The sequence below is a fragment of the Rousettus aegyptiacus genome, unplaced genomic scaffold (genome assembly GCF_014176215.1).
Source record: "Rousettus aegyptiacus isolate mRouAeg1 unplaced genomic scaffold, mRouAeg1.p scaffold_m13_p_3, whole genome shotgun sequence".
Lineage (NCBI taxonomy): Eukaryota > Metazoa > Chordata > Mammalia > Chiroptera > Pteropodidae > Rousettus > Rousettus aegyptiacus.
This window is the reverse complement of record NW_023416306.1, coordinates 1454149-1472229: the sequence shown is the minus strand read 5'-3', so window position 1 is coordinate 1472229 and position 18081 is coordinate 1454149. Positions and strand designations below refer to the sequence as shown.

The 18081-nt window shown below is 68.1% G+C and overlaps 1 protein-coding gene across 6 annotated transcripts in view; it reads left to right on the top strand.

Moving 5' to 3' along the window:
• Nucleotides 1-15842, top strand: part of KCNT1 (potassium sodium-activated channel subfamily T member 1) — a 48680-nt gene extending 32838 nt beyond the window's left edge. For 5 of the 6 annotated variants that reach the window (XM_036217809.1, XM_036217808.1, XM_036217811.1 and 2 more), the window contains 14 exons: nucleotides 244-469; nucleotides 1474-1579; nucleotides 2619-2791; nucleotides 3227-3298; nucleotides 3431-3565; nucleotides 3987-4098; nucleotides 7645-7746; nucleotides 8237-8320; nucleotides 8438-8566; nucleotides 8884-8904; nucleotides 9634-9940; nucleotides 11340-11402; nucleotides 14627-14711; nucleotides 14836-15842. In XM_036217809.1, the coding sequence (XP_036073702.1) occupies nucleotides 244-469; nucleotides 1474-1579; nucleotides 2619-2791; nucleotides 3227-3298; nucleotides 3431-3565; nucleotides 3987-4098; nucleotides 7645-7746; nucleotides 8237-8320; nucleotides 8438-8566; nucleotides 8884-8904; nucleotides 9634-9940; nucleotides 11340-11402; nucleotides 14627-14711; nucleotides 14836-14956 (1736 nt within the window). In that variant the 3' untranslated portion in view covers nucleotides 14957-15842. The remainder of the gene's footprint in view (nucleotides 1-243; nucleotides 470-1473; nucleotides 1580-2618; nucleotides 2792-3226; nucleotides 3299-3430; nucleotides 3566-3986; nucleotides 4099-7644; nucleotides 7747-8236; nucleotides 8321-8437; nucleotides 8567-8883; nucleotides 8905-9633; nucleotides 9941-11339; nucleotides 11403-14626; nucleotides 14712-14835) is intronic. The other variant, XM_036217810.1, reaches the window with a different exon arrangement.
• Nucleotides 15843-18081: the final 2239 nt, after the last annotated feature.

Below are 18081 nucleotides of genomic sequence, written 5' to 3'. Positions count from 1 at the left end.
TTCCCCTGGGGCACCTCTGCTGCCCACAGGGACTTTGTCTGCACGGGTGCCTAAGTGTCTGACCCAGCTGAGGCTACCTGTGTGAGGGCCATTGGCCCACGGTGCTGAGGGGGAAACTGAGACTCAGAGAGGTGCCAGACACCCTAGGGCCGTACAGCTGAACGTGACTCCGCGTCCTGGAGCCCACTGCCCTCCAGAGAGCCTGGGGGCCAGGCCGCCAGCCCAGTCTCCGCTCTGTTCCAGGGACGGTGGCCATGGACCTGCAGCACTCGGAGTGCCCGCCGGCGCAGGGCGGCGGGGGCGGCAAGCTGGCGCCGCCCACGGAGAACGGCTCCGGCAGCCGGCGGCCCAGCATCGCGCCCGTGCTGGAGCTGGCCGACAGCTCCGCCCTGCTGCCCTGCGAACTGCTCAGTGACCAGTCAGAGGACGAGACGACCCCATCGGAGGACGAGGGGCTGTCCGCGGTGGAGTGAGTGTGGCGCAGGGGGGGTGGGTAGGGCAGAGCTTTCAACAGGAGGGGAAGGAAATGGGCCGCTGGAGCGGCACGCGGGGTCTTGGGCTTGGGAGGGGAAGTGTCCCCGTGAATACGAGGCACCAGAAGGAGGCGGGGTCAGCCGCGGGGTCTCCGGGCTCCCAGGGGTGTGGGTCCCGGGTGGTGCCCATACAGATAACCGCAGCTTCTAAACAGCTTCGCGGGAGAGCCTGTTTGGCAAATGGAATCTTCCGGGGGCTCTGACACCCAGACACCACTGCCTGCTCTGCGGGGCCACTGTCCTTAGCATGTCTGCAAGGTCACAGAGAGGGGAGCCCTGGGCGACATGCCGTCCAGGCCTGGAGGCCACTGGCCCATCCTGAGCTGTTGTTTTGCCTGGGTTTGGGGCCACATCTTCCTGCTGTCATTCTTGCTGTCCCATCTGTCCTCGGCAACTCAGCCACTTGGCTTCTGGTGGGACAGGCAGGTGGCCCTTTGACAATAGGTCGTCACCACGGCCACTCTCTGGGAGCCTTGGCCACTGGGACGGGGTGCACAAGCTACAAAGGCAGACCAGCTGCCGGGGACCAGCCCTGAAATTGAGGGGGACTAGCCAGAGCGCCTGGACGTTGCGGGGCTGGTGGGGGTCTACCTCTGGGGGTGTGGCCCTTAAGCCAACGGAGACACCCAGGGCCGTGACAGGGCGGCCACCCATCCCCGCAGTGGTGTGTGCTGGGTGCCACTGGGGTCAACGAGAGCGAGGGCAGGGGGGTGGCAGCCAGCGGGGAGCCCAGCCTCCCCCCGGGAGTGAGTGGAGAGGCGCCGAGGGCCAGCGTCTGCCCACCAGTTGGCGCGCTGGGGGCAGGAGGGACGGGCGGCCAGACTGTCAAGCGGGGACAGGTGCGTGGGCTGTGGCGCCCCCGTGTGGCCGCGCAGCACGGAGGGGCTGGGCAGGAGGGCGGGGCGGGGGCCGTGCTGAGGCTGCCTCGTCTCCACCCCAGGTACGTGAAGGGGTACCCCCCCAACTCTCCCTACATTGGCAGCTCCCCGACCCTGTGCCACCTTCTGCCTGTGAAGGCCCCCTTCTGCTGCCTGCGGCTGGACAAGGTAGGTCACGGTCGGACACGCTCTGCGTGACTCTGCCCTTGGACGTCACCGCAGGGGCGGGGGAGCCCTTGACCCTCCCCAGGGTCACGACCTTGCCCCCCTGCCCAGCTGCTCCTGCACCCTCCCTGGACGCTCGTTTCCGTTTCTTTCCCACCTGGGAGCGGGCCGGAGCGCCCGCAGCCGCTGTGTCCCGAGAGCGAGTGGGCTGTTAGCTCAGCTCACTCGCCAAAATCGGGACGGGGTGCTGGTCCCTGGGCCATTTTCCAAATGCACCGTTGTCCCAAGAGCCCTCAGTGTCCTTTATGGCCATGCTGTCCCGACCACACTCCGCATTAAGCTGTCCTGTCTCCCTGCATCTCGAACTTTCTCCACCCTCCCTCGGGTCTTGGCCTCGGTGTTTTGGGGGGCACGGGTGGGTACACAGATGTTTTCTTGTGAGAAGACTCGACTTGTGCGTTTGGGGCCGCCCAAGGTGGTGAGTGTCCTTCTGGAGGCATCTGTGGCGATGCCGACTTTGACCGTGTGGCTCGGCCAGGCCCCGTCCGCTGCGGCACACACTCCGGGGGGCCCTTGCGGTTAGTGCGCCACTGAGCATGGGGAGTGGCGTGGGGACTAGGTAGACAGCTGCTCCTCCCCGACCTTCGGCCCGCCTCAGGGTAGCGTCAGTCGGTGGCCTGCCGGTCCTGTGTCCCTTATACTCAGGGCTGTCGTGCAAAGCGTTGCCCTGCTTGGCGAGCATGCTCTCGGTCACGTACAGCTGTCAGTGTGGGCTCCCGGGATCCTGTCTCATTCAGGGCTATAACCCAGAGCCCGCTGCAACGGCCCCCTCCCCCACCACAGGTGGGGATTTGGCTTTGCTGGCAGGGCCCCTCCCACTGGCTTCCGGGTCCTTCCCCAGGCCGGCGCAGAGGAGCCTGGTGGGGCTCGTGCAGGCCGCGAGGGGGCCGGGGCCGAGGGGCTGACGACCAGGTGCCCCGGGCCCCAGGGGAGCCAGGCTCTGCCACCGCAGCCAGCGTGGCTTCCAGCACCTTCCCTGCAGGGCTGCAGGCACAACAGCTACGAGGACGCCAAGGCCTACGGCTTCAAGAACAAGCTGATTATCGTGTCGGCCGAGACGGCGGGCAACGGGCTGTACAACTTCATCGTGCCGCTGCGAGCCTACTACAGGCCCCGCAGGGAGCTGAACCCAGTGGTGCTGCTGCTGGACAACAAGTGAGGCCCCGGCCGGGGGGCGGGGCACAGAGCTCGGCCCTCCCGCCCTGCGCCCCTCCCCGCCTCCAGGGCGCCGGCGAGCTTCCCTCCTGGCCTTCCCCCGGAAGGCACACCCCCACGTGCCCGCCGGCTCCGTCTCCACGTCCCCTGGCCCCGGGGAGCGGCATCTTGGTCCCTCATGGTTTCTCCTGTCCCCGCTGCACTCCGCCCTCCATGGCGAGTCCCCACAGGCCACCCCAGGGCCTGGCAGCCCTGAGCCCACCTTCGAGACTTGGCTGTCTGACCTGGGCAAGCCCCACCCCTGGGCGCTCGTTTTCCCCTGGTGTAACCTCAGAATAGCCCTGTCGGCCTGTAAAGGCTGCAGTCCCAGGGGACCCCGGGCAGGGGGCGGCAGCGGAGCAGGACGGGCGCCTCCGGCACCTGCTGTCCCCGCAGGCCCGACCACCACTTCCTGGAGGCCATCTGCTGCTTCCCCATGGTCTACTACATGGAGGGCTCCGTGGACAAGTAAGGCCCCCGCCCCCGCCGCCCGGGGCCGCCCCCCTCCCTGCCTGCTGCGGTCTCCTCTTCCGGGGAGCGGGAGGCGGGTCAGGGAGGCCCGGGAGGCCCCTGGAGCCCTGGACACCTGGCCGCCCGCAGCCTGGACAGCCTGCTGCAGTGTGGGATCATCTACGCGGACAACCTGGTGGTGGTGGACAAGGAGAGCACCATGAGCGCGGAGGAGGACTACATGGCCGACGCCAAGACCATCGTCAACGTGCAGACCATGTTCCGGTGAGGGCCGCGTGCACCCGCCGGGGCTGCGCGGGCGCCCGCGTTCCATCCGGGCCTCCGCGCCCTGCGTCCCCCCAACGCCCGGGCCTCCACGCCCTGAGTCCCCCCCCAACGCCCGCGTTCCATCCGGGCCTCCGCGCCCTGCGTCCCCCCAACGCCCGGGCCTCCACGCCCTGAGTCCCCCCACAACGCCCGCGTTCCATCCGGGCCTCCGCGCCCTGAGCCCCGCCCCCCACCGCAACACCCACGTTCCATCCGGGCCCCCCACCCCCCGTCCCCGCCCACCATGCCAACATTCCATCCGGTCTTGGCTGCCCAGAGGCCCCCCCCATGTGCCCGTCACGGCCCTGCGCGGAGCCCCCTCCCCGGCCCCACCCGCGACCGCCCCGGCCTGGGTGTCGGCCCCCCGCCCCCCCCGCAGGCTCTTCCCCAGCCTCAGCATCATCACGGAGCTCACCCACCCCTCGAACATGCGGTTCATGCAGTTTCGCGCCAAGGACAGCTACTCTCTGGCTCTCTCCAAACTGGAAAAGGTGAGCCCCACACCTGCTGAGCCCTGGGGTTCAGCGCCTGCGGGGAGTGGCTGGTGGGGCTGAAGGGAACAAGGGCCCCCGGAGGCCTGGCACCTGCGCTCCAGCAGGGGCTTCAGAGTCCGGGCTCGGCCCTCCCGTGAAGCTCGTAACGGTGCACCCCACACCTTGGGGGCCTGGCCGGGAGCAGACAGCACTCCCTCCCCGCAAGGCAGGTGCAGGCCTGGCCACACATTGTGGCAGTGATGCTACCAGAGGTGACGCCGTGACTCTTTTCGGGACAGACGTGACCCCTGAACCTGGGAGGTGTCCGTTCTGTCAGCTGTCCGACAGGTGCACGTGTCGCCCAGGGACAGACGAGCAACTGGGGGGTCAGAGAGGGAGGACCCGGCCTGAGGTCACACAGCCAGGCAGTGCAGAGCCAGGATCGGCTTTCTGCTCCTCAGGGCTCTGAGAGGGTATCAGCTGGGGTCGGCTGTGGAGCCCAGGGTACGGGGACCCACCAGGGGCTTGGGGACCGGCCACGGGGGATGCAGACCCTGCTCTGGCGGCGTCAACCTCGCATATTTGCTGACCCAGGCCCATCCCTCCCCAGGCCCTGCTCGAGCCAGTGGCAGCTCCACCTTCCACAGTGAGGGCTGGGCACTAGGGTGAGGGCCAGCTGGCCAGCCATCGTGGTCAGGGGCAGCCACCACTCCCTGTGAGCCCTGTGCCCCCAGCCTGGGCCAAGTCCTCTTCAGGGAGTGACCTGCCACCTGCGTAGCTGACCTCATGCCATACAAGGGTGACCCCAGAGCTGTTCCCCCTCCCAAACTGGGCCTGGCCTTCAAGAGCAGACAGAAGGGACAAGCACTGGATGGACTGTCACCCGTGTTGAACCCGATGGATGACAGAAGTGCCTCTGCCCAGCCGAGACCGGACACTCAGGGGACCCTGGAATCCGCTGCTGCCAGAGGCGTGAAGGAAGCCGGCAGGTGGCCCCAGCCTGCAGGGAAGACGGGAGCCCCACATGGCCGTGTGCACCTGCCCGGCCGTCCAGGACCGCTGACCAGCCCTGTGGGCTGGAACTGTGAGGAGTCGAGTTCTGCCCAGATGCTGAAGCTGCTTCCGGATCTTGGAGGGTCCTGAGGGCCTGGAAGGTCCAGTCTCACTGGGGATGATGGGTGCCTGGCATGGAATCGGGCTCGAGGCTGACATCCTGGCACTGGTCCACCCCCGCACCGCCTTCCCTCAGGCTGGCCAAGCTCCGTGCCGGCCTCGCGCCCCACTGTCCCGGGAGGCGGGTCAGCTCGGCACGTGCAGCACGCACCCCGCTCGCCGGTCGTCCCTGCAGAGGCGCCAGGCATCAGCACGTGTGACCACGGGAGGCGGGGAGGAAGCCAGCAGAGCCACGGGATGACGCCCACTCTCAGGACGTGGTCCAAGTTGCCAGCACGCTGCCGCCAGCAAGTGCCTGGCCCGTGGAGGCCAGGCAGCCGTCGTCTTCTCGTGCCCTGGCCAGGCCTGGCCTGGGGTCCGCTGAGTGTCTCTGCCATCCCAGGCACGTGTCAGCTCCAGATGTTTCAGACAGATGGCACAGTAAATGGTCACTGGCTCCCACGGGAGCAGCTGGGAACCTTTCCGTAAAACAATTAACAGCGCCTTATTCCTCTCAAGTAATCGTGTTTGGAGTGAGAGCTTGTTCTAATTCCAGCGGCGCCGAGAAGTACAAAGGAGAAAGTGAAACCAGCGTGCGTGGGCACAGCAGCGTCCCCAGGGCGGGCACGGCGGCCGCACGGGGAGGCCCCCGGGGATCGGGGCAGGTGGGGGCGCAGACGGCCTCGTGGGCGTCTGCATCCGTTTGATGGCGAGCAGCAGCATTCGGCCACACGAGCCCGGTCACGGACACCCCGGAGGCGGGTGTGCGGTGCCGTCGCGGTCTCCCAGGGCTTAAGGTTCTCAGGGCGACGTCCGAAACCCAGCCGTGAGAGAGGACGGGCCTGTCCCCAGGGCTCATCGTTCTGACACTCCGTGCTGACCACGGTGCCCGTCCCGTCCAGCCCTGCACGAGGCTTCTGGGCCCCTGGGTCCGAGGACGGGCTCGTCCATGTGTCTTCCTGCATCTCGCTGTCATTTGTAACCCTGATGCTGAGGTCACAGCTCTCGGGTCCCCCAGGGCCGGCTACAGAATCTGCCGGGCTTGTGCAGAGTGAACACGTGGGCCCTTGTCCCCCAGGCAGGGACGGTCTTGGGGCAGCGAAGCCTGTGCGCCTGGCGTGGGCCTTCTCGTGCACGGCGTGTTCCGAGCGAGGGAAAGGGACAGTCTCATGATCCCGGGACGTTCACCACTCACCCTTGTCATGTGCTGTGACTGCCCTAAGTGTCACGCACGTCTCGTTGGGACTCAGCATGGTCACGGTTTCCATTCCTCACTCACACGCATCTCCTTACTGCAAGGAACGGTGGCATGTGCCCCGAACTCTGTCATGGCCCGTCCCCGCCCCCTTCCCGCTGAGTCCTGAGGGACGAGAAGGGGCCTCAGCCACGAGGCCAGCTCCGCCGGGTCCCCCACAGCGAGGGACGTCGCCGCCACTAGAAGCAGCCAGAGCCAGAAAGGCCGCGGGGGGCTCTTGGGCCTCTGTTTCTTTCCTTTCCGTGTCTGAAGTGGGAGGCGTGGTCTCTGTGCCGTGGGATAGCGTCCCCAAAGATGTCCTCATCCTAATGGCCAGAACCGGTACAGAATGAGGTGTGTGCCAAAAGGGACGTTGCATCTAGGGTTGCATTAAGGACCCTGAGATGGGAGACGATCCTAGGTCTGCGCTGGGACCCAGCGTAGCCACCAGGGCCCTGGGAGCAGGGAAGAGGCCGCCTGCGGGCTGAGAAGAGGCAGGAGCCGCCCGGCGCCCCAGGACGCGGTCGGAATCGGGAGGCAGGAATCCAAGGGCTCTCCCTGGGGCCACTGAGGGCGTCTCGCTGTCCGCCCCATGCAGCCCGGGGGACTCAGAGGGCGTCCGCTCGCGACATTTCCGGCGGCTGAGTAGTGGCGGTTTGTTCCAGCGGCTGCAGCGCACGCGCGCAGTGGGCCCGCCCCGTTCTGTGCCGGCGGCGCGCCGGGCACGGACGGGGAGCTGGGGGGCCGCTCGGGGTTCTCGGGGCTCTGCTCGTTGCGCCCTCTGCGTCCCGTCCAACTCACTTAAGCACAGCGGCCAGGCCGAAGTCGCTGAGACGGTTCAGGGGTCCAGGGGCTAACGGGAGCATTAAACCACGTGCGGGACCCTGTGTGACCGCCCCGCTCACACGCCCCGGGCCCCACGCCCCTCTTGCGAGCCCCGAATCCTTACGCCTGAGATCGGGGCTCAGCGTGCCCGGCGGAGACGTGCGTCTGCTGGGGACACACGGCCGGGTGCTCAGGCCTGTGGTCAACTGTGCTGGTGCGTGAACTCGCACACGCAAGCACGTGCTCACATTTACGTGCACGTGTGCACACATCACACGTGTGCTCACACCCCACAAACGCGTGCGCCGCTCGGGCCGCCGGCCCCGGCCCGCCTGAGCGCCCCTTTCCTGCAGAGGGAGCGGGAGAACGGCTCCAACCTGGCCTTCATGTTCCGTCTGCCGTTCGCCGCCGGCCGCGTCTTCAGCATCAGCATGCTGGACACGCTGCTCTACCAGGTCAGCGGGGCGGGGGCGGGGGCGGGGGCGGGGCAGAGAGTGGGCGGGACAACAGCGGGGCGGGGGGGGGGGGGGCTGCGGGGGGGCAGGGGGCGGGGAGGGGAGCACGGGCGCCGCCGCAGCCACTGTCTCCCTCTGCCTGCCCGGAGCTTGGTCCCGGTTCTGAGCATCCGTCCCTAGGGCCGGGGAGGCTGGCCCTGTGCCCCGTCCCTGCCTGGGCACAGCAGGGGCTCACCTCTACATGTCCCCGTCCTTGTCCTCCTGTCACACACGGCCCGGGCGCGGCTCCCGGCAGCCTTTGTGCCTCTGGTCTCTTTTGAGGCCAGGAGGGGCCTCCCAGCTCTGTCTGTGAGGTGAATGCGAGGTGAACTGTGCTGGGGGGCGGGGAGCAGGCAGGCGGCCATGGCGCCTGGTGGGCGTGTCCCGGGCCAGGCGCATCCCGGGTGCAGGTCTGGGCCCCGACAGCCTCACTGCGGCCCCTCCCCGCCAGTCCTTCGTGAAGGAGTACATGATCCCCATCACCAGGCTGCTGCTGGGTCTGGACACCACGCCGGGCTCTGGCTACCTCTGCGCAGTGAGTGACACGCCAGGCTGGGCGGGGGGCATAGGGGCGGTTCTCGGGCGCGGCCAGAAGGGGGGGTGCTGGCCACTGCCCTCCGTGTGGGCCCAGCTCAGGCGCCCCATGTTCCAGATGAAGATCACAGAGGACGACCTGTGGATCGGCAGCTATGGCCGCCTCTTCCAGAAGCTCTGCTCCTCCAGCGCCGAGGTCCCCATCGGCATCTACAGGACGGAGTGCCACGTCTTCTCCACCTCTGAGGTCCGCGGGCTGGGGTGGTGCTGCGGAGATGGGCAGCCCCCCATTTCGCTTTGTGATTTGAGCCATCCCCAGTTGGAGTTTGGGGGATCTGAGTCTTCGCTGTCAGGCTCTTTTGGGGGTCTGGCTCACATGCCCCATATGAGGGGCATCTGGTTGGGCGGCTGTGACCCCCAAGTGGGGGAGGGGTGGCTCGAGAGCACGGTGGGGCCCCTGTGCCGCCCCGGAACCTGCCCTGCTGATGCCCACGAGGGGTTCAGGCAGCACTGGGGGAGCAGAGGCACCCCTGGGACACAGGCTGCTCCTGGTCTCCTTTGCAGCCCCAAGATCTCGGAGCCCAGGTGAGCAGCCCCTCCAGCTCAGCAACGAGGTGTCTGGCCGCGTGCAGGGTCCTGCCTGAGCCTGGACCCACACCGGGCCTGGGAGGGGCGCGCGGCCCTGGGCTCTGGCCAACACCAGAGTCAGGGAGTGAGGCCTCGGGGTGCGTTGGCCATGAGGCTGCTCAGAGAGGGCTCACGTCATCAGCCTCCCTTGCAGACGGGGAAACCGAGGCCCGGGGTGGGGCGCCCTGGCTCCCGGCCGCACGCGCCCCCTGCATGTCATCCCATGGCCGCCATCTTGGTGGGTGCCGCCTCCTGCTGGTCTGGCCTGAATCCACGCCCCCAGCCCCCTGCCCTCTCTAGGTGCTGCCCAGATGGGGGTCCCCACACCACCCCCAGAGCCCCAGGCGCCACCGAGCCCCGCACAGACCCTGGCACTTCTTTGTCCACCACGCTCCCCACTCCTGATTTCTCCTGCCCTCAAATGGGGAAACCAAGGCACCGAGAGGAGGTGATCCTTGGCCCTTGATGGCAGGATCAGGATGTGCAGGACCCGAGGGCCCACGGAGGCGACCGGGCAGTCTGGGGCTTGGTGCCCCCTCCCCAACAGAGAAGGAAGGCACTCGTGTCCCGGGCCCTGGGGTCCTCCACAGGAGGCTGGACTGTCCCCCCACCACCCTACCGGCACCCCAGCCACTCACCTCGTCCCTGTCTGGGCCCCCCGCCCTGTCCCCCCGGGCCCCTGGCCAGGCCCAGATCTCGGTGAGCATGGAGGACTGCGAGGACACCCAGGACGTGAAGGGCCCGGGCGGCAGCAGCACCCACGGCCGGCCCTCGGTGGGCGGCGACCCCGCCGAGCACCCGCTGCTCCGGCGTAAGAGCCTGCAGTGGGCCCGGAGGCTGAGCCGCAAGGCCCCCAGGCACGTGGGGAAGGCGGCCGGCGCCGAGTGGGCGGACCAGCAGCGGCTCAGCCTGTGCCGGCGCTCCGAGCGGCAGGAGCTCTCCGAGCTGGTCAAGAACCGCATGAAGCACCTGGGGCTGCCCACCACCGGCTACGGTAAGGGCCGCCCGCCGGGCCCCCGCGCTGCCCGCCGTGCTGCGGGGTCGGCTCCGGGCGCCACCACGCAGCCGGGCAGAGCCTCTGGTGCCGGGAGGGCGCCGAGCCCCCCGCGGCAGGGCTCCCCCATGGCTCTGGGAACTCAGGTTCCCTGCCTGTAGAAGCAGGGCTGGAACAGGTGTGCAGGCACCCAGAGGAGGCCGTGTGGTGCGGGGGGCCAGGCTGGGCTCCCTGAAAAGCGGAGGTCACAGGCTTTGGTGGGGGACAGATTGGCCATCTCTGGCCAGTCTTGCTGGGCGTCAGGAGTGCAGGGCCCCAGGCCACCCGCCTCTGGCCCAGCAGCCAGTGCCTGGGGGTGTGTCGGGGGACAGCGGGAAAATGGAACCCAGACACTCTGCTCTGGGCCCCGTGGAACCCCGCACTGATTGGGTGGCCCAGCCACACCATTTCTGCTGCCTCAGAGTGACAATCATCTCCATCAGCAAATTTGAGGGGCCTCTTCTCTCTCTAGCTTGTTTTGGGGAGGTTTGTGAACTTGACCAAGAACAGGTCCAGGTGGCCTGATTGGCTGAGAGAGCTCGCGCCCTCCCTTGCTTTGGAGATACTGCTTCTGCTGATGGGGCTAAAAGGGGCCCGAGCTCCCCACCACCGCCTGGCTGCGACCACACCTGGGCCGGCCGCGCTCTGGCCCGCACCGGCTTCCGCTCACAGCCTCCGCCCGTCGCTCAGGCCCGGCTGTCCCCAGCGGCACCCACCCACCCCACCTTGCTTCCTGCCAGCTGTCTCCTAGGCCGGGGGCCCCCGAGCCGCCTTCCCCGTGGGTGAGGAGGCCGAAGCTCACTCTGGAGCTAAGCAGCGGTCATGCGGGTCAAGCCGCCCACTAGCCACACAGACCTGAGCCCGAAGGGGTCTCAGAGATCAGGGTTTGGGGGACAGGTGACCCATGACGGCCATCCCGGCCCTGTCTCCACCATGGCCCAGCCACACAATTTACATTTTTCTTCTCTGGCTTTCCTGCTCAGCGGGTGCCATCACCCCCTTTCCAGGGGGCCATTGGCAATCCAAGTGGGGTGTTCAGTGTTCACAGCCCCATGGCAAATACGGGCAGGTGGAGGCTCCGGCTCGCTGCCCCCTGGCCCCGCACCCCGAAGCCGAGCCCACCTGCATTCCCCAAGACCTCTGACCCCTGCCGGCCCCACCACAGCCTGGCAGGGAAGGAACTGGCTTCTGTTCAGGGACAGACTCTCCTCCCAGGTGGCCGGTGCCGGCTGCTGCGGTCCCAGCACGGATGGCCTCCCCGTGCAGCTGGCCTCCCCGCCCTGCTGTGCCGGCTGCCACCTGCTCGCTGACCTCTTTCTCTCTCTGTTTCTGTCTGTCCCTCTTCCTGTGTGTTCCGTAGAGGATGTAGCAAATTTAACAGCCAGTGATGTCATGAACCGGGTAAACCTGGGATATTTGCAAGGTAATTCTGCTCCGGCGGACTCAGCCGCCGCCTGAGGGGGCTGCTCTGGCCGGGCAGACAGACGGACAGGGCAGGAGGTGGCAGGGGCCCTATTGGCAGGGCCTTGGTGCTCCCAGACGCCCCACTGCAATCACCCTGACGCCCCGATGACGGGACTGACCGGAAGGCTCGCGGCTTGTGCCGGCTGCTGACTGCCACGGCTCAGCTCTGGGGCCCCCCAGTGCATCCTCTCTCATTTTCCGTCTGAAACGATGAGCCTGTGTCAGTGTGCCCTGACCTCACGGGTGGGCCGCCCCAGCCTGTAGCTGGTCCCTTGGACACCCAAGGACCCCAAGCCCCCAGTTCTTCCTCTGGAAGCATCTAGATGGATGGGCCCAAGCCAGGGTCCCTGCACCATTGTGATGGCCTGTGGGGAGGCTTAGGGGTAGGGTCTGCTCCTCCCTCAGCCTTTGTGGCCCAAAGCAGGTGGACAGCTGATGTCCACACCCCAGCTGGGGTTCCAAGGGGAGGGTCTCCCTCTTCAGTTGAGACGAACTTGTTCGTACTCTGGTCTGGGGACTCAGGTGCTACCCGGGCTCCCGTTTTTTCCAAGAAGGTGCCCCCCGCCCCAGACCTGCCCTGAGACCCTAGCTGGGGTCAGAGCAGAGCCCAGGCCTCAAGCCTCACTGCCAGGACCCTTCCCCTCCCTGGAGGCTCCTTGCTGCCCCCACAGAGGTCAGAGACCACATGCCCAGGGCCCCCAGGGCGGTCCCTCCACCTAGCCTGACTGGAGCTGGTGAGCTTCCTGGGTCCGGGAAGCATTAGCTAGAGGGAGCCGTTGGGAACCTCTGGCCGCAGCGGGAGGTGGGGGAACTGCCAGGCTCGACACTGGGGTCTTGTGCTTTTCCCGAATCCCACCACGGCGTTCCCGGCCGACTGCCAGGCCAGCGCCGACAGGCGTCCGGTGGCTTCCGCGAACGGCAGCTGCGTCTCCCCCTCCCTGCACCTGGCTGCACCCCGCTTCCCGCTGAGGCTCCCGGCAGAGGTGGCCGCCCCTACGGGGTCACCAGGACTCACAGGGTGGTGGTCACTGAGCACCCACCATGTGTGGCTGTTGAGGGGTGCCCGGGCCACAGCGTCAAACAGGAGGAGAGGCGTAATTGTGGGAGACGTGACCCCGTTAGGGTGGCAGGGCGGCCCTCTGGGGAGGGTGTCGTCGCAAGGCTCCTCTGGCCTGCAGAGCCCCCAACTGCACCCCAGCCCAAGCCCCTCCTTACATTGCCTTTGGGGGAGGTGCTACAGTTGCCCACAATTCGTAGCGGAGGAAATTGGGGAAGAGCGTGGATGCAGGGCCGGGAGGGGCGCACGGAGGCCGGAACGCAGGGCGGGGGTGGGGTGAGCCACCGCCGGCCCTCTGCCCCCACCCAAGGCCCTCGCCCGAGCACGTCGGTCATGAAGCTGGCCTGCCCTGGGGAGGTCGCGGCCAGTGCCTTGTGACCGACTGCACCCCACCCCGCTCTGCGGCCAGGGCCCCGCGTCCCAACACCCACCTCTCAGCCCGAAGCTCGGTCCGGCCACACGCTCTGCTGCTTCACGAGGCCCGTGTGCGTCCACCCCGGGCCGGGCGTGGGGGCCGGCGAGGCTGGCCGGAGCGAACGGACACGGGCCTCTGGGCCTCGCCCGGCACCTGTGCTCCACACGCACTGGTGTGAGACGAACTGGCAGCCCTGTCCAGCCTCTCCATTTCCACTGTCTCGACTGGGCGCGCTGGTCGGCGCGGCCGGCCTGCTCATGGCCGTGGTCCTCGGTGCAGGGGCTCCCGCCTGCGCCACCCACTACTGCGTGCTGCAGTGCCCCGCCCCGGACACGCACGCCGAGCGCGCGCGGCCCCCCGCACGAGCCACCCTCTGCGTGGCTGGCGGCTCCCGCCAAAGGGTCCAGCCCGAGGGCTCCGGGAAGAGAGGAGACGGGCAGGCCGGCCGTCAGGCAGCCACTCACCCTCAGGCAGGGCGGTCAGGCCGCCCCCTCCTGGGCGTGGATACAGGCTGGCGCCTGGTGACTGCCTGAGAGTCTTTGCATGTCCGTCATACCCCGAGTCCCCACCTGCCCCCTCCGGTCCCCCGCCTGCCTCTGCGGACTGTGCTGGCTTTGACATGCCTCTGGGGGATCCGGATTGCGGGGGGTGGCTCGGCTCCGAACGCTGCAGCCCCCAGCGTGGCAGACCATCCTGCCCCTCCGCCACGGCCCCAGTTTGTACGGTCCTGCTGCCAATGGCGGCCGGTGCAGGGGGAAGAAAGGGGAGGAGCCGAGGGCAGAGGCCACCCAGGGCCGGACCCCTCTTGAGGGCGCCCTCGATGTGCGTTCTGGGTTAGGAGGTACCTTGAGACCCCGCCAGACGGGTTACCTGAGGCTGTGAGTCTCTCCCCGGCCAGTGCATTCGGGCCATTGCCAGGACAGGGGTCAGCCCCGTCCCCGTGTGTGGCCAGGGAGTTGCCTGCCAGGTGACGAGCATTTCCCTGAGACTTTTCTCACCGCTTCGGGTGGCACCCGTGGCCACCCTGTGAGTGGGACAGGCAGCGGCCCAGCCCCTGCGTGTGCCACAGGGGCCGCTCGGGGCGGACGGCTGTGGGAGCAGTTTCAGGAAACAGGCCACAAGTTCGAAGCAGAAGGTGGAGTGACAAGTCAGAATGGCCAGGGACACAGGACACGGGGGGGCGCACAAGCCTGAGGGCTGGCTCAGGTGTGTGTGCAGCTGTGTGCAGGCGTGTGTGGCCGCGGACGTGTGAGCATATTTGCAGGTGTGCACAGGTGTCCATAGGCTCGTACAGGTGGTGTGTGTGCAGGTGTGCGCAGGGGTCCATTGGCTCGTACAGGTGGTGTGTGTGCAGGTGTACGCAGGTGTCCCTGGGTCCTGCAGGTGGTAGGTGTGCGCAGGTGTGCGCAGGGGTCCCCGGCCTCCTGCAGGTGGCAGGTGTGTGCAGGTGTGCGTGATGCCTCTGTTCGGGGCCGCCACGTCTGTGAGCGCTGGCTGCTCGGGCTGAGTCCTCGTGCCTTGAGCCCTGCCTGCGCAGGCCGGGGGCATCAGGGAGGGACTGGTCCAGGCTGAGCTGACAGCTCAGGGGGTGTGGGCAGGACGGCCAGAAAGGCTGGGAAGGGACTGGAGCCTGGGCTCCTCGGGCTGGGCAGAGTGGAGGGGAGCCGGGGCCAAGCGCTGACCGCCGGCCGGGGCCGTGTCTCCTCTGCAGATGAGATGAACGACCAGCAGAACACGCTGTCCTACGTCCTCATCAACCCCCCGCCTGACACGAGGCTGGAGCCCAACGACATCGTGTAAGTGCAGACGCCGCCTCGTCGCCCCTCTCGTAAGGACACCGTGCCGCATGCCCAGTGTCCTCACCCGCTGCCCTCCCCGGGCGGGGCAGCATCGGCATCCAGGGCCCTCACCTGCCCGCAGGTACCTCATCCGCTCTGACCCCCTGGCCCACGTGGCCAGCAGCTCCCAGAGCCGCGAGAGCAGCTGCAGCCACAAGCTGGCCTCCTGCAACCCCGAGACGCGCGACGAGACGCAGCTGTGAGCCGGCCCTGCGTGGAGCCCCGCCGCGCGGCCGGGCTCAGCCCCCGCGGCGGCATGCGGCGGGGCACATGGGCGTGCAGGGACCTCGTCCGGCCAGGCCGCTGGCCCGGAGCCGCTCCCCAGACGTGACCAGAGCGGAGGCCTCGCACGGGGCGAGGGTGCGACCGCAGGCGGGGGTACCTTTTTTAAGCTGTTTTTACGAACCTACGCGATCTACGTCTCCACACAAATGTACCGCAACTCGTGACCAGGCAGCCGGGGAGCGAGGCCGGGGGGCCCAGATGCCGCCCCCTGGCGTGGACACGGAGCCCGTCCGGGACGGGCCCGGTTGTCAGGGCCGCGCACAGGCTTGCCCACGCCCTCCTGTCCTCGTCCCGTGGGTCCCAGCTGGTCTTGGGCACACGACTGTCCAGGTCTGGGCCACAGTCAAGCCCTGCCGGTGGGTGAACTGGGAGCCCCTCCCAGAGGAGAATCCAAGCGAAAGGGCTTGGGTCTTGACCAGGAGCCCGAGGCTGGGCGGGCTCTGGACAGCGCGTTGGCAGGCGGGGTGCGTGGGGGAGGTGTGGCTGCCGAGAGGCCCCGGGGCGCCCTGGCGACACGTCGGGGTCCCGACTTCGGGGAAAGAAGCCATTTTCCTGCACCTTTAGCCGGACGCCGCAGCCGCAGCGCTGGGGGGCACCCGGGCAGCACGGTGCTTTCCCATGGCCCGAAGCACAAGTCGGCCGCTGGGCTGCCGGCGAGGTCCTCGGAGCCCGGCGTCCTCCTCAGCGGGGAGGGACTCTGGGGGCGGTCATCCAGAGGTGCTGCCGTTTCCTTGGGGGCTGTTTGTGATAGGGTTTGCACGGGCAGTGCTGGAACTTTCTATTAAAGACACGCTGCAAGCATGAGGGTGGTCGTCGGCATCTCCTTGGCCTGGGCCTCCCCTCCCACCTGCTGTGACCCCCCAGGAAACTTTCCCTGGCAGGCTGCCCCTGCCCTGGAGCCTGGGGAACCCCCGGGTGGGCTCTGCCTGCAGCCACCCGGCTCGTGCTATGGGCATGACCCCTGAGACCAGCAGCTGTGGGGGCCATCGGGGCAGTCTGGGGTTGGGGTATAGGTCTGGCCAGCAGCAGGCACGGGGGTTCTTGCTCCGAGCACCCCAAGAGGCTGGAGGGGTACTCCAGCACACCAGGGCGGGGTGGCTTGGGACTAGTTAGTGGGGGAGGAGCCAGCCCTTCCTGGGGTCGGCCCTGGCCCCTCCTACCCAGAGTGTCTGTGAGCCTGGGGCGGGGCGCTCTAGAGGGCAGGACCAGCGAAACTCCAGGGCCCTTGACAGTGACGGGCCGGGGTGGCCTCGGAGGCCCCAGGCCTGTCCCAGCAGGTGTCAGTGGCTCTCAGGGTCCCTAATGCGAGTGTCCCCTGTGACACCATCGCCTGCAGCAGGGTCCCTGCCACCTCGCCTGGCACCCAGGCCCCAGCTGAGGGAAGGGGGCCCCGCCTGGCTGCTGGACCAGGGGCTCCATGGGGAGGGGCTGCACCCCTTGAATCCCAAGCTCGCAGGATGGTGTCCTGGGAAATCGCCCGACCTGGGTTCCGGGTGGACAGGAGGGGGGGGGTGGGGTGCAGGTTCCCGTCCAGTGGGGACGGCTCCCTCATCCCACAGGCTGAGTGAGAGGGGCCTTCGCGGGGGCCGAAGGTGCGGACCGAGCCTGCCGCCAAGGGAGGGTCCCCCAGCGCGCCCCGCGAGCGCCCAGCACGTCAGCAGAGGCCTCTCACCAACTTCGTTCCTCATCTAGGAGGAAACTCTGCCCGGTGGAGCGGGCGCTGTGCTCAGCTGCTCTCCCACGCGGGGCGAGGCGCGCAGTGGGCCCACGGGCTGGCAGCGGGGATGCGTGCCAGGCCGCTCGCGGCTGTGGAGCAGCCTCTGCGCAGGGGGCGGAACGTGCGCCCCAAACCTGGACGCGCACGTGAGACGTCGGGAGAGGGAAGGGCACAGGGTCGCGGGAGACGCAGGCCCAACCAGGCTCGCAGGAGAGGGCGGGCAGGAGGGACGAGGCCGCCCACGGCAGCCGGGCAGGGCGGAGGGCGAGCCGCCTCGCCCGGACCTGTGGAGCGCTCACGCCAGGCCCCAAGCGCACTGGTCCAACGACAGAACCCAGGGCAGCGGCTGCTGAGAGCCACTCTTGTCCCCAGCGAGCTCAGGAGGAGCTCGGAGACTTGGGACCACGTGAGCGGGGCCTCCAGCCTGAGGCTGCCCACCAGCAGGGCCGGGCCAGACCCTGTCGTGAGCAGGTGCTGGCGTCTTCTGCCTTGCGAAGTCAGCTGGGCCTTCGCAGCTGGTCACGGAGCGCAGAGCTGGAAAGGGTACCATCAGGTCTGGAATGTGGCCCCAGTCCTGGCCGAGCCTGGGGGCCTCAAGGGGGGCCAGCCACGCCCATGGCCTGGAGGGGGTCGGCTTGCCCAGGCTCCTGAGACACACGGGCTGGCGCCGGGGTCTCCTGGTCCCAGGAGCAGCAGGCCCCACCCCCCGTGCAGCCTTCCTACAGTGGGGGACCTCCTGGCCCCTGCCCCGACACCTCACTGTAGGCTCGAGGCCCCTTGGACTGGGGGGCATGAACCGGACTCAAGGGGGCCTTCATCTCCCTGGGGAGGGGTCCCTCCTGGCAGCCCCGCCTCCATCAGCAATCAGCCTCGAGGCCCCACCTGCTCAGGGCCGCGGTTTCCCCCTGGTCGGCCCCTGGGGGGCCGGACTCGGGTCCCTCCTGGAAGCAGCAGCAGCAGCAGGAACTCAAGGACGGTTCCTTTGGGGAGGGGTCCTCAGTCAGGTGATGCCACCACCATCGCGGACACGGGTGGAGAAGAGTCCTCGTGGCACCAGGCTGGCTTGACTCTGGGCTCAGAGAGGAGCTGAGGCCCCAGGGACAGCAGGGGCCGCGTGCTTTGATGGAATGCGTGTAGGCCCCGGGTCACTGTTCCAGCAACCCATCACCGGACGGCAGTGCCCAGTCACAGCCTCGACCCAGCGACGGCTGGCTGTGGACGGGCCACCGTGTGAGGACATGCGGAAGGGCAGGCTCTGCCCGGCAAGGCTTCTCTTTCTCCAATTCGAGACGTCAATTGCCAGATGAAACGACGGGCCCGAGACCT